We start from the raw sequence: 16,540 nt of genomic DNA, 5'->3' as shown, positions 1-16,540 counted from the left end.
GTGGTATACAGTCCTTGTGACCAGACACAAAACCATTGTTGATGTAGATAATACAATATGTTCCGATCTGATAGGGCAACGATTTGTTCGTTAAGGCCGCCCATACGACGAGCGGCACACTTTGCACGACTTACACAAACTTTGAACATCAATAACAGCTGTATTAAATTTGTTTTCTCTTTTTCCATCAAATAATAAATGACCATGCCTTGTTGATCCTTTGGGATATTACTTTTTAATTTCTTTAGCGCCGCTCAGTCTTGTGCACGGCATTCATAATTCATTCGCTTGTACATTCCCGCTTCCGGGTCAACGTTGTTAGTGCGGCCTAAGCGGATTCCGATTGATAAGTTTATTGAACCATTATTTATTTTTAATTAACGCGTCTAATTTTATGCGCAACCGCCGACACGCGAAATTGTATGTAAACACAGAACAAAATATGCCAGAGTTATCTAAAACCTGCATTTTTACTTTTAAATTCCGGCCCAATTAGGTTGTTTTGGGTAGACATAAGCCCAATGAAATCTAACAAACCCCACGTTTTTAATTGAGTAATAAATGGGCTTAAACAAAGGTCTGACCCCGACTTTATTTCAGAAAATACGAGTAAGGCCCTATATTGAGGATAGTTTCTATTGCTAAACCAACTTCAAAGAATGGAATTGTAATTTTTAAATGAAAACGTACTATCATTATAACTTGGAAGTATACAATCGAACGAGTGTAATATATATAAAACGGTACAGCCACTAAAAGCTATCACTTTATACCTATTAATAATAAAAACAAAATTTTTAAAAATTTTTTTTATTTAAGAAAATTTCAGTTTTTTATTTAATTTTAGGTATGAATAAATATTTTTGACGAAAATACCACGCCGGACACTTTTTTTTTTAAATTGCATTATCGGTTACAAATTGATGCGCCTCTATAATTTGATGTGAAACTATTCGTCAATAAAATCAACACAAACATGCAAACATTACAAACGGTCTCCCGAACAACTTCAATATAATGTTCTATGATAAAACTTTTTCGTACTATACTCGGTTTCGGTTCATGACCGCGACCAGTATTTAGTGGCCAACACGGATAAGGCAGTTTGTGGGTTTATTGTTTGCCAACGTTTGACGACAAGAAAAACAAAAATATTGATTACCTACTAAATACTAATATTATTTTAGTCTTTACTCGCAAAATCTCGCCTTCTTCTTCCCCGACTGGGTCGGATGACCGACGGCTTCCATAAATCTTCTGTCCGCCATCTTTACGCGCTAAATTTTACTTTCAAACCATCCCAAATGGATGTAAAATATTCATACTGACTGTGAACGCGATATGATAAACGTTTGAACGTTACAAACTATACGGGCCTTGATCTAAATAATACCTATCAGACTAAGCCGCCATTGATAGTGTATGTACTTTGGGTGTATCAATGAGTTATAACGGAGTCCCGTGCGGCTGCCGATTGTATGTACCTATTATTATACAAGTTTGCCCGGAGATTATATACTTTTAAAGAAGGGCTGGATTTCGCGCAAAGACAATACCGTCGGTTCGGTGTACTTGCGCGCATACAGACACGCTATTTATCAATATTATTATTATTATACATTTCAATAATAATAACATTATATTATAATGGAAACGTGAGTCGGCGAATTCGTTGTCTACGTGTCAGCTTCAATTTATGTTCACCTCGCCGACGGCTGATGTGTTATCCGTTTATCGACAAAAGAGAAATAAAGGATGAAGAAATATAATATATATATAAATATATTTATAGTTGTATTCTTTTTAAATAAAAGGAAGACGTTTCTTTTGCCCCGCATAATCCGCCTTCGGTTCAACTCGAGGCAATGCGATACGAACTGACATAACGCCTCCTTAATCGTATCGTTTTTTTCCAATTATTATTACTATTATAATATTGGCACAATCATTTTGACGTTGACGAGCGCCGTCACACTTAATTATACCGCAATATTGCCTTTAAACGATTGAAAAACGAATTGGAATACATTTTCGATAGGCGATCAAAATATGGTGACATATCATTCTTGGAGTCATTTTAACTATAGCAATTAACTATGAACGACTAGTCACATAGCAAAAGTGTTATCTATTTTATCTGATATACCAGAAGGTTAGTAGAAGCGAATATTTGATGAAAAATTAATTGCCAAAATAAAGATCCTAACTCGGATGTTGGTGATTTTTTACTTCAAAAATATTATTTATTTTACAGACCGCACTAACGGTCGATTATTATCAATAATACGCCAGAAAAGTTGGTTAAAAAAAACCCTTAATTTTACCACTTTTTATACGTTATTGTTATTTGTAGCATAATAGTAATCGAAGCATAATTTAAAAAAAGCAAAAATAGCTAACCAAGGAAAAACGCTGTGCTCGTTTTATTATATTTGTATTTTAAAATAATAAAACAATAAGCCGAGTGCTATTGGCATATTAGAGGTCCGTTTTGATTTCAGTCTAAGCCAAAATACGCAAATGAAACTATAACAATTAAATAAAAACTAACCTGGAAGCAGCCATGATTTATATTATAACTATATTTAAGTAGTAACTAAAATTAATCGTACGCTCGTACACTCAACTGATGATCGCAACCATGTAACAATATTGTTACTGGGTATTACTGCATACGGTTATATTATTGAAAAATACCAAAGCCATTGACTAAAAAACACAACAGTATTTACTAGTTTTCTACTACAACGGCAGTTGACGCACAGCACGTAACGGTCGAACAACATTGACGGGCAACGATAGGAACAACCGTGATTTACGCGGTATTCAAAGATAATTTGATAGCATAATTATGATCACCAAGAAAATATTAGTTAAGAGATAATACCTATTAAAGATTAATGCGGACCAGCGGTGACCTTTTTGATTTAAAATTGGCGCGAACACGCTAAACTCTATGTTTTAAGCAGCTTCGTTTAAGATCAACGGATCAACCCATATTTTCTATTAAGAATAGAAAGTACACATATCGTTCAAAAGAATAATATAATTTTTACTGTATCGAGTTGGATACTATAATAGTCAGTTTAATCCCAATCTGTTAAATCAATTTAACTACAGGTTTATTAAACGTTTATTTACTAATTTGGGCTTTAAAAATAACTAGCCACGCGTAGTTATGGTTAAACTAAACACATTGTACCTAAGTACATTGTTATTTTTGCATAAGTTTAATGAAAAACACAACTGCGGCAACAATACAATAGTTACGGGTCATTATGATTAAATTGATACTTGTTCAACTCAGCTGGTAAAATAATAATATGATATAATAATATTGTACATTAATTATATACAATGTTACATTATAACCATTGCAGATCATCTATATTTATAATTAAATTACTTTTTTTTAAATCATGTTTTTGAAACTATTTTTGTTATTTTACAATATTATAAAATTACTAAATAAGTCCCTTTTTCCTCTCCAGAGACCAGAGCTTAATCAACTCTTAAAACTTAAATTTTAATAACCTTTACGCTGTTTGTATATATTCTAGCGGCGGAAACATATTTTAAGACTCTATTTAATAACTTGGTAATAATATTGTATTTCTATAATGTTTTTATACACCCTAAATATAAATTAATACCCAAAAAAGACAAAACCAGCAATTTAAGTGTACGTAGGCGCGATGTGCTTCTGAAACGTTCCTGTGGCGGCAACAGATATTAAAATCATACTGATGGCTTATTATACTAAAAATATGGAAATTTCTGATAATTTGTAATAATGATATTGCTATAAATATATATATAATCGCACCAAACCGCTACTGTGTATACAATTTTTTCCAAAATATATTGTACTTGTATTTTTTTTTTTTTTTTGTAGGAAATATTACTTATAAAAAACACTATGTCCGTGTTGCGAATTGAATTCAATGTTAAGCCGACGACCAAGAAAATCGAATCAAACCGTACCCGAACGTCTATACTAGTGACGTCACGATGCATGACATTGGCCGTCATTCAAAGTTACGGATTTCTCGGATGGCAGTCGACTGTATAAAAGAGAGAGAGAAAGAAAGAAAAAAAGTTAATTTGTGACTTACACAAATAACTAAAATATTAATCAAACACCTGTGGACAGCGTGTATGGTTTGACGCAAATGGGTTGTTTTTAAAAATTCATATTAATAGTTTTAGGTATTTATTTTTGTTTTGTATTTTACAATACGTCTACATAGAAAAAAAATTAATTGTAATAAACTTTTAAGTAAAATATATTTCTTTTTCTACAAAATGAGCCAACGCAATAATTATGAAAATTTAACTTTACAATCAGTAGAATAACCGAGATGGAATCTAATTTTGTAGTTAAACTCGATACTGATTAGCCTTGGGTTTTAAATTAGTTAAAAAATTACTGGACTACTTTCACAAGTTTAGTAATACTACAAAAAACATGAATATAATATAATCGATTTTCAGATGTCATATCAATTATAGTTACATAAGTCACCGAAATTAATTAAGTCGAACTTCAAACTGAAAACTTTCCAACTTGTTTGTGCTTCGACTGTTCAGTATGAAGGTCAGAGGAAGTGTATATTCCCCGAGCAGACGAGAAACCGCATAGCAGAGCTAATAATATGTTCTTGGTTTGTTCAATAAATTTAATTTAATTCGATTAATCACTATAATATAGTTACTGTCATTATACATATAAGCATGAATAAGTTCCCAGATAAAGTTTTATATTTTAAAATATATAATGAGTTATGATATTATCCAAATGGCTATTCTATAAAAAGAACCATTTGAGCAAAAATATTTAAAAAAAAATAAAATATTATTATAAAGATAAAACACGTACCCGCCTAAGAATTTATTTTCTTGATCATTAATCACCGACCGTAAATTTCTTTGCAAACTTTGTATGAAAAGCACAACTTACCTGAAAAAAAAATCAAATTATTAATATATTCATTCCAAACATAACAACCAGCGCAATTCAATTGGACATTTGTCTATATAATTTTACATGAAATATTAAGTATATAGAAGCAATGTGATTTAAGTTGCACGAATGTCAAGTGTATTTAAGCAAAATTCAATTTTAAAATCAATCATTTTAAACCCTCAAAAATTCAAACATTCTAATTTATTTTTTAATCTTGTGCCATTTATTAAAACTGTACAACAACATTATACTACATCAAGCTCGATGGATAACATTTTGTAATATTGCTCTAGATAATTTTTTTTTATCTTTTTTGTTTTAAACGTGTTGCATATCTAAATCATTTAATTGTTAAGCTATCATAATTGTTAAATTAGAAGATCCTTAATATAAAGAATTCGATATCATTAACATTATTCAATGTAATTATATTATATTTTAAACAAAATACTTACAATGATTTGACTCAATCATTTGAATACAAAATACATAACCAACTCATTTTAGCTTATTTTGTTTTTCGTTATAATATTTAATTTTTGATTTGACTTCCAAAATGTTAAGCCGTATTGTATAATACAAAATTAAATGTCTGTATAGTAAATGAGAATACGACTGTCGAGGTTTAAAATTTAGGACTCTCAACTCTAAATCATCAACCCCGAATTTTAGAGGGTAAGCATGGTGACTGTAAACAAATAGGGCAAATGTAAACATTTTCTGAGAAATTGCATAAACTCCTTAATTTGTTATTGAACTATCATATTTTAAAAGCAATTGTGTGATACCCCATAACATGCTTAGTTTTTACTCAAGCCGACGGTTCAAAAGTCCAAAAGCTCCAAGGTAGGACTGAACCTCTGGACAAATGGCACTAGATAATTATAGGCCTTTTTTTTATTGTTTAATTGAAATGTATAAATAGAATCCACATTAACGTCAGGCTGTTTAGTACCCTAACCGAAAAAAGGCTCTGACTAACGACCAATAATTATTAAAACGAATCAGATTTATGTTTTCTATCAAAACTCGACGTGTTATACATAAATCATAATAGTACAACAAATTTTGTTCTGTTGGCATTTTTTTAATAATGTATTATTCTATGTATGCCCCGGAGCATTTTAATTAAAACCGTTCAGCATAACTCGTGGGAAGTGCGCTTATCGATTGTCATTGTGTATGTGCACTTTTGAACTCGTATATTTATTTTCGAATTTAGTCCCCGCTGGGGCTGCGTCTGCTTCAGTCTACAAGAGTCTCGTGCATGTATATAGGTCAAGTGCGTTCAAGGTCTCGCCGAGAATACGCGACATATATTTATTATGAAGAGTAAGCAAGTAAATCGGGTTATCGCCAGAACAAAGCTAGAGATCACTCGAATCGGGCGGTAAATGAGAAAAAAGAAAAAGAAGGGGCAAAAAATAAGCCGTCTAAGATTTTTTTTAAACCACTCGAAAAATGCCGTTCAAAGTGTTCTATTCGTTTACAGCATTTTATTATACATACATAATATATCATACATCTATATTATGATCATCTACAGCTGCTCGTGTGCCGTTTGCATACTCCATACTATTATTATTATTATTATTATCATCCTTTCTGCGGGTCGCACACGAGCGTGACAGCTCTTTCTACTCTCGCCAGAGGGTCTTAGACGCGTCAGCGATGACGGTTAACCGACATTGGCCCAGTGTGTCTGTGTGAGTATAGTATATATATGACTTGTAGTAGAGCAGAAAATAATAGTCGAGCAATTAGTCGTGAAGTCTCGAATGTCCCGTACGAAGGATTTTTAATTGTTTTACAGTCGCCGTCCGGTGCTTAAACCCCGTCTAGAGGCCGACAACGTAGTTCAAAAGAAGAGAAAAACTTCAAAAACGTGAAATACTATATATGACGATAAAATTATAGAAAAAACCAAGTACAATTCAACCCCGACCTACCAACGGCATTTCTCGAGTCCAAGACCTGAGCCACGGTATTAAAATATATAATTATATATGTGTGTAGTGTACGGCCGACGTGGAGGGTTCGTGTACAATAATAATAATAATAATAATAATAATATGTAGTATTTCCGGTAAAACCCGTGGCCGGGCGGAAACGTCAAGTGAACTGCGTAAAAATCGCCCAAGCACAAAGCTCAAGGGGTTCGTGGAGAGGCGACTCGGCGCAAAACTAATATAATACTTTACATGCTAGTAATATCCGGTTGGATTTTTCATCGGTGAAACAATAACTGCGGCCCAATCGACCGATAGCTGGAAAATCGAAACACCGCGTTAATTAGTTGTACATCATTAAAAACGGTACGGTATTTCATGTTTTAATAAGGCAACGGAAAGAGCTATTCATTATAAGGGGCACGAGATAGGCAATATCTGACAAAAATCGTTCTAGGAAGCTATTTAAACACACCAACCTGATTTAATTTGTCATGGCGAATGATATTTGATAATACCATCACTTTTGGACGCATCAATAAAAAGGATTCCCAAACAAGTTGGTTTTGTTGGATATTGTACAATTTTTATCTATGGGGTCTATAAGATCGATTTTTAATTTTATTTTTAGAAAGTTAGTTGTAATTTGCATATACATTATACAAATCTAAAAAGAATAATATTAATAAAAAAAGTTAAGAACTCAATTTAAAACAAAAACAGAAAACGCCCTAATAGGACTCGATGAAAAGTTGTTATGTTTTACAACAACACCAAAACATTTTTAAAACCGTTCATAGAAATTCTGGAAAGTGTTTTCACGTTTTAATATTAAAATGTATGCAATTTTTACCTTTCCTCAAAAAAAAAAAAAAAATTAAAAAACATTATAATTTTTCAGAAAACCTGACCGCACACGCTGAACACTATTTAACCTATAAAATAATGCAAAAATAAAAAATATTATTGTAATTAAAGTAAAATAGTTTTAGTTTTATTCTCAAGCAAAAATCAGTTTATTAATTATGTACATTTTTAGTTTTCAACAAGTTTTAAGGAGTACTCTAATAAACCACACGATTACGAAACTAAGATAGAGACACAAATCATAAGTACACTACCAAAAAATACAATGAAACCTTATATATTTGTATTAAGTAAATTGTAGCTATTTATATAAAAAAAATGCTCCGTTAGTAGAGCGCAAATACACTTCTTGAGAGTTACTCATGTAAACTGAGGTTAAACATAGCAGTTTCTTAAGTAGTAGTAACTGCATTGTATTTGCTACATAGAACTTTAGTTGTTTCCGAACAACTAAAGTGATTTACATATTTCCAAGGTTTTATCAAATTTTGTTTTTTTTTGCTGCGAACAATATTATAATAAGTTTGACAGTTCTCAAATACTTTTTCAGTTTTCCAAACCGCTGAACGTTTGTTAAGCGTCGGCTGTCATTTTTGGTTGTTTTGCTTTGTCATTTCAAAATATCGATTGTTTTGCGTCGTAAGTACTGTGCATGTTCATTGTTACTGGTTAGACAACTAGTTTTAAACGCCAGTACAACAAATCAAATCGTTATTGACCTTTATAGCAAAATAGAAAAAAAAAGTAACTAACGAAACAGCGGTTACATCAACCGGTCGGACTGATCTATTTTTGTGACAAGATGGCTTAGCTTATATATTATTTTTGCTGACAGCAAACCCGCGTTTCGTCACGGCGAATGAATTGTGTTTTTGGCGCGTTAGGTGTTGCAAATCAAAAAAATGTTACAATATTTAAAATAGCGCACGCCAATCAATTAGCAAATGCAACAATTTTCATATTATATTAATATTATTGTCACGACAGTCCGGCAGTATTGTCGACAACAGGGCTATACAAAAAGCGACTGCGCTTTGCCTATATTAATGATTAATAGCGCTTCTTCCATATTATCGATAACAAATAGCACTCTGCGTTATTTTAATGTCAAATATGTTTAAATGTTGTTGTAGGTCCGATAGAAACGTTGGCAAAAAAATAATAATAATAATAACAACAACAATAATAAACACTTACTTGCATTACAATATGGGATTAGACTCATCGTATACGCTATAATGTCGTTAGTATTTACATCAGGTATATTATCTACAGGCACTATGGTTAGGAATTCAAAGACGTTAAAACAAAAACCTATAAATTGTATGCAATTTCCATGCTAATCGCACAACACAGGCCACGCACTGCCATTCCTTCACGGATTACGCGACCAACAGCAGAACGGCGATTAAAAACTATTATTGTGAACAATGTACTCACAAAATTATAATCATTAAATTATCATTTTTCTACCTACATTATAACTAAACATTCTAGTGTAAATTTATTAGTTAGCAACATTTTATTGCACATTAATAATAAATTAAAGGTTAACTACCGCAACAATCAATTTAGGCTTCAAATTATGTAAAAAAAAAAATAACTAACTAGTCACGCGTAGACTTTAGTTATATTGAAACTAACCACTATTGTACATATATTGTACAACTTCGCACCATTGTAATGAAAAACACATTTTCAGCAATATTACAATCATTAAACATATTTGTTACACGTCAATATAATTTTATTAGACTAAGTTTTCATTTTTAACCCTTTGAATGGAAAAAATATGAACTAGCCGTTATAGCAGTTTGAATAAACAGAAAAAAAATGATATTATTTTATTTAACTATATATTCTTAATGGCTAAAGTATTTGAACCTGTAATGATGTGTTAACTATAATAATATTTCCATATTTATTTAAAAAAATTAAGTTAAGAAATTATTTTTATTCTCTTGAACTTGTCGAATTGTGTCGGTTGACTAATAATGCGCAATATAATCGAATATTACATTAAAAAATAAAATGTACACATCTATTAGCTTTCTTCGATACTGTAAGTGGTCGATAAATGTATTATTATAGTAATGCACCAATCAATTGGAAAGTTGTCCCGTCAACTGTCTGCCAAACACACTAATATGTTGCTGCACATGTTCGTGTGTGTTACAATTTGTTTATTATAATATTTTCAATGTTTTGGCCTTTATTTTGTTCAACTTTACACTCTATGAACTCTAAGTGTACTATATTAAAACAATGCAATAAAATGAACTGTTACCAGTCTACCATTATAGTTCTAGCAATACATAATACATAATATACATTTTTTCTATAAGATATTCCAACGTACCATACTATCAAAGATATACGACATACTACGCATTATCATACTGTATGCACTTAGTATTTACTATATAAATTTACATGAAGAGGAAGCCTGATCCCTTTTAGCGTTTTTTGAACCAGCCAATAGATTATTTTTCTCCCGACAAGCAATGATATAATAATAATAATAACCCTAAGGCTATTGTCGTTATAACTCTGTTCCCCTATCTCGCCATGTTAAGGTCACGGCGACTTACATGTGTGGGATAAATAATATATTGTAGCCCATAATCGGAACTAGTCGTCAACGTCACCGGTCGTCCGGGATCAGTGGTGCGCAAAATCAAAAAACGAATTCGCTTGCAAAAGTAAAAAAAAAAAAAAAAATCACCACCTACATATCATAGGTACAGCTACAAATAGCAAATTAACTTTCAAAGAAAAATGCTAGTTTTTTAACACAGAAAAATAAAAACACCTATTCGTGGCACACTAAATGCCTAGTAATATTTGTTATGTCACACTCAACATTGAACATTAATATAATTTTTTTTAAACAGTTTTTTTTTTCATTTACACACAATAATCTATATACAATGAGTGACCGTTATTATCATTATGTGTGTCACGTACGTTTGCTGTGTAAAAAAGTAAATAGTATAGCGGTGCTGTTAGCCAGCGAGTGGAGACCGCACGACCATGGATATTTAATTTTACCGAACAGTACCTACTACTACCTATTGGCTATTACGGTCTGCGAAGTCAACTTAAGGTCCGAATTCCATTGATAAAAATGTTACATTATAATATCATACTATTATTGTCGGTATATTATGCAAATGGACCGTGCGCTGCAAGCTTTTATGTACAGAAAACCGTACAAAGGGTTTCATTCAAAACGGTTTACAATAGCCATAATTGAAAATCATTCCGTTAAAACGTAGGCACCCGGGTTAACCGATACGCCATCGCCATGCTTTTATTATCACAGATAATAATAATAAAGAATATTATAAAAATACGGTCGATACATTAATATAATAATATTATAATAAACATAAAATTCACATTACGTCCAAGGTGAAAGTTATACATGCGAAACTCGTTTAATACACTTTGTAATATATAACAGACTTGTACTTTAATATTATGTATTAGTAACCATTAAAATATAATCTTACGTCCGTTAATCGACAGGCGAATGGATCAGATACAGCAAAAATACACACCTATGGCTTTGAAACCAATTACAAAATATGCGACACAACCCACGACTAACATTCTAATTTAAGTAGCTAATAAGATACAACCGAACGGACGTAGCCCATTTGGCTCCCGTTTTACAAAAAGGTAAATTCCCAAACGGCACCGGTTTTTTACAACACAAATTCTTTCTCGTCAGCGAGTTTTTTATGGAAAGAAAACGAAAAATTGTCTATAATTTTTTCAAAAATTTTAATAGATTTAACCCTTCACTGCAAGAATTATTTGTTCTAACCATATGCTATAAATGTACTTAATACTACTTAAAAATATAAAAATTTTTTTTTTTTTTAGTTTTGGTTTCATGGAAATAGCATGAGCAGATATAAACAATAAATATAATTGTTCCATATATGGAACATTATGCAGTGAAGGGTTAATAGGGGTTGCTACCACTTTTACCAAATTCGGAATTCGTATTGATAACTGATAAGGACGGCAGGTCTGCGAGTGTTTTGGCACTCGCTTCGCTCCGCTAACTAAAAATATCCTAGGTTTGTAGGCAGGCTACAGTCTAGGAGGAGGTTACAGGTTTAAATTTAAGTTTAAATGTTTTTGAAAAGTTAAAGAGACTTGATAATATACGCGTAGTACCGAATACCGGAGCCGTTTGGAAAAAAACAAACAATGGATGGGAGCAGTTTGGGTTGCACCGAACCGAACATAGTACCCCTGTGACGTTTTGGGTACGCCTCATTTTAAGTTAATATGTGTACCTTCGGTAGGCGATTATGACCAGTAAAGGCATTTTGTACTTATGTTGCAAATGAGCTTCCCAGTCAGTAAATTAACCTAACCTAACCTAAACTTGATAAGACACGGTATGCTGACCCTACGAGATCACTAGTGGCGCCGTTACAGTTTTGGTTAGAAAAGGATAGCATAATAGTGACCGTCCTGATGATGTTAAATTATTTATTTATTTTAATAATTACAAATAAACACTCTTAAGGGGTATGCAGGTGTACAATGTTTACAAATACCAACTCATTCAAAATCAATAAAATATAATCTTACTTTTTTTTTTGTTCATTACAGTTTTTTGAATTTAACAGAAAATTATTCGATTAAATTACACTTTACATATTATAAATTTAAAAACTATAAGTGCATATTTTCAGAATCTCACTTTTATTATTTTCCCTCAAACTTAAACAAAACGTTAAGGAAGTATTGACAGTTTTATTGAAAAATTGGATTTTAGCTTAAAAAAGACAAATTTAATCGTGTGAAGTTCCATAACAAATTTTGATAAAATGTTTGAGGTTTGAATTTTTATAAACATTCCTATTCTTTTTCAGAGCAGTCTAGAGTTATAAATGAAAATGTGAAAACTGAAACTAGTTTTGTAAATCAATAAAAACACATTTTGTTGTCCTGAAATTCGAAAAATTCAACCACTGCGGCGTAAGCCGATTGAATGACGCAATATGTGACTACAAACGCCCAAGACGATGTTGTTGGGTAAATAACAATTTTGAGGTATTAAAATGAAACCACTCGAGGTTCGATTTTTAGTATATATTATACAATGATCTCGAGGCTATAGAAAACACTCGTAGTGTATTAATGTATTTGCACATAAGTCGGCGAACAATATTATACCGATGCTCAGGTTCATGGTATATAATATTATGAGATGGTGTCGATTTTATATGGCATATTTTTGTTGTGTGCAATAAAAAAAAGTAATAATAATACCTAATCGATTACCGAACTGTTTCGCCGGATAGTAAAATATAACACTTAATTAATTGTCCAATACAAATAATTGCAATCATAGTGTGATCTACAGTGTACCGTGATGGATTATGATGATCAGGCGCGGCTGCTAAGTGCAAACACGGCGTTTATGCGATACTATCATACCGCGACGGAGTCGGGCTATAAAAAAATATATTAAAATGAAAAAAAACTAAGCGATAAAAAAAAAATCCTTCTGCGGAATTCGTAGAATAATTCGCCAGCCGTTTCTAAGACTCGGCCGTAAGGTCTAAGACGATCCTAGTGTACCCTTTACGAGTTTCCGTATCGGATATGTTGTTGTTGTTGTTAGGTACACACGCGGCGAATGGAGGATGTGTAAAAAATCAAGCCTCGTTTTTTATATTGAATTTTGGATGGCCCACACAGAATTACAAGGCGGTAATGTAATAAACAATATTATTATTAGCGCGCTGGAATGGCGGCCCGTCGCGCGTTGAATGCCAATGCCAAGGTAAACGCGCGTGACTCGACGGCCTAAGCGTTACGGTTCCTTGACCTTTTTTTTTTTAAATGTATATATTATTTTCCTACTGGCGCCAAAATCCCTCAGACCCGCGGCGCTCTGGGTAAACAACGGCTCGTTTAATTCAAAGGTCGGGCGATACGCGGATTGCCGCGACAACGGCCGCCGGCACTCGGTCACATTATAGCCGTGCCGTGGCTATGTGGCAAGTGGAGACACGCCTTTGGAATATCAATAACATTGCGGTCGCCGGTAAGACGTTTAAAAGGAACCCGGAGTATATTATTATTGCCGTCGCCTGTTGTTGTTGTCGCTGTTGCTGTTGAAGAGAAAGCGTGCGGAAACGACATTTTCCGAAATCGATGGCGAATCGCGCGAGCGGTTTGTTTACACGTTGAATAGCTATTGTAAAAAAACCTCGGTCGATCCAAAGATGAAAGGTGAAAGGATAATAATAATAATGAGAATTATTTATAAATTATAATCATCGTGAATTCTGCAGCGAAAATAGTACGACCCGGGATAAATCGACGCGAATGCTTCCATGAACGATGGACTATGAAAAATACATAATATGAAGATGATTTAACTTCGAAAGTACTGTATAGACATAATAATTTGCCCGCATTTACCGAAAGACTAAATAGATATTAATAACAGTATTAGTATCGCTGTTGCAAGATCATTTTTGAAAATTAAACATCCTTTTAAAACTCAAAATTGCAAATAACGTTAACCACGTGCAAAATATATTAACTAACAAAATTATGAATAACAATTGGCTTTTTTTTTCATTTATCGTAATAAGCGTATTTGCAAAAAATAAAAAAAGGAATCATTTATTCTTTATATAAAAAGTTATTTTAATTGGTTAATCGATTGGTTTTAGTTTTCCGTCACCGCCAAGTGAGAAGTAGGTTTTGTTTTATAATTATTTTATTTTATTAATATCGAGTAAAATTAATTGCCATATTACCGGCAATTGTATTTAACTGTAACAGAACACCGCGGGAACTGTCAGGGAAAAGAAAGCATACGGTAATATCTAGAAGGGCGGCTCTATATATTATACTATACACAGTTAAACGCTGACAAATAATTATACCTTTGGCAATAAACCATTACATCGTTATCGACGTCGAACCGACACAGCTGTAATAATGATTGTACAAACACACACGGGCTGTGCTTGGGAATAGTAGAACGCGGGTCGGCAACATGAATACAATAACCGCTATGAGGTGATAATAAAATTATAATAACAACATAATATATCATACGGAGAACCTGTTCCGGCTGTGATACGCGGGACACGCGCTCAAAACTTTCGTCGACTGCTCGGCCTAAATGTAATCCTTTTTTTTTGTTGTCTGTCAAATCTTCAATTATGGCTAAACGTTGTTTTCGTTTTCGAAGAGGTTAACAAAAATCGAGTAAAGTATATATCGACTCGGTCCAAAAACGTTTTTAAAAGGTTTATCGTTGGCCGTGACGGCAGCGGCCGATATCACCCCACCGGCGGTACAACGCAGCTCGCTATTTATACACGGGACGTTCTAACCTAAAATTAGAGAGACGACGCTTTGTACGCGTTGATAACAGAAATCGCGGGTGCCGAATAAGAGGCTATCCCTTGATTTCCCCGCGCCATAACCGGATGCGCGCACTGGCCGGACTCGATTACAATCATAATAACATTGAAATCAAATTCAATTTAACCAAGTTAATATTTTCATCGTCACCGTTGGAAGTGGACCACTCGGGAAGCAGGTGGGCCAATGCCAGTGCTAGGGCCTAAGACCGTGGGCCGGTTCTTGGATAATAATAAAACGTCGAATATATTTTTCAAACATTTTCCGAGGAGCTTTTACGGGGCAACATAATAAAACGATTTTCCGTGTTGTTTCTGACGAGCGAAGTGCCGACGACGGCTGAGATAACATTTTTTTAAAATAAAAATCCAATTAGTGGGGTACTCACCTTTAGGAGTCAACAAGTTCTCTGTGCTAGCCACATTGCCGTGATTGTCGTTGGCCGAGCCGTAACTCATTTCGAATTGAGCGGGCGGCGGTAAGGGTTTCCGCGTTTGCCCGCCGACTACATACCGGCCGCTCATGTCGGCCGAGTTGAACAGAGAACGTCTGGCGGCTATGCGTCCGTCCACGGTGGCCACGGTCGGTGTGGCCGTATAGTACTCTTCGGGATCAGCTCGCGGCGGTGGCGGAGGAGTCATCGTGACAACAGCTTTCGACGGCGGTAGACGACATTCGATGTCAAAACAGTTTTTAGTGACGCAACAAAACAAAACGGAAAAAAAATCAAAATTAACGGTATAAAGATGAAAAATAAAAATGCGCGAGTAATAAATTAAAAAAAACCGAAATAAAAACTATGTCAGTTAAAGAAATAAAAAAACAATTAAAATTCTCTGCGAACCGTGTACCGTTAAAAATAATATTACAATATCATCGACATAATATATTATGATAAAAATATATTATATATATATATTTATATTATAATATATCGTTGAAACGCTGGACCGTATAAATAATATATTATTATAGTAATGTAATAATAATTATGGTTATTTTTTATGTGTGAGCATCGAGTCGAAGAGAACACGCGGACGGGAGATCCACAATTGAGCGGGATGACCGATGACGGCGCGGCGGTGTGCTCGCTGGCCGCCCGGCGTCCCTCCCTCTCCCGTTCTGATGGCCGGCCCGCCCGCCCCTCTGCCACCTGCTCGTCACATTTCTCCTCTATATTTTTTTTTCACTTTTTTTTTCTTACCGTAGGTACCCGTTCTTTTTGCGCGTTCACCTCGACCACCTCCACTGCCACCGCCGTTTCTTTTTTATTCTTCTTCAAAAATCAACGCTCACCTACGAATAAAATAAAAATTACTTTTTCAAGGACATTTCCCCT

General features: G+C 33.6%; 1 protein-coding gene across 3 annotated transcripts in view; it reads right to left on the bottom strand.

Annotated features, from left to right (window-relative positions):
• Window positions 1-16,242, bottom strand: part of LOC126833194 (putative inorganic phosphate cotransporter) — a 60,089-nt gene extending 43,847 nt beyond the window's left edge. The window contains exon 1 of one of the 3 annotated variants that reach the window (XM_050564355.1): window positions 15,590-16,242. In XM_050564355.1, coding sequence (XP_050420312.1) covers window positions 15,590-15,842 — 253 coding nt within the window. In that variant the 5' untranslated portion in view covers window positions 15,843-16,242. Of the gene's footprint in view, window positions 1-2,551; window positions 2,570-15,589 lie in introns of those variants that run through there. The other 2 variants (XM_050564353.1, XM_050564354.1) reach the window with 2 other exon arrangements.
• Between the last annotated feature and the right edge of the window lie 298 nt (window positions 16,243-16,540).

Source organism: Adelges cooleyi, unplaced genomic scaffold, assembly GCF_023614345.1.
Source record: "Adelges cooleyi isolate 19-005CV unplaced genomic scaffold, UGA_ACOO_1.1 ACOO_flye_CR_arks_rails_tigmint_CR_PRNA_2, whole genome shotgun sequence".
Classification (NCBI taxonomy): domain Eukaryota; kingdom Metazoa; phylum Arthropoda; class Insecta; order Hemiptera; family Adelgidae; genus Adelges; species Adelges cooleyi.
The sequence above is the reverse complement of the archived record's forward strand: the minus strand, read 5'-3'. Positions and strand labels throughout refer to the sequence as shown.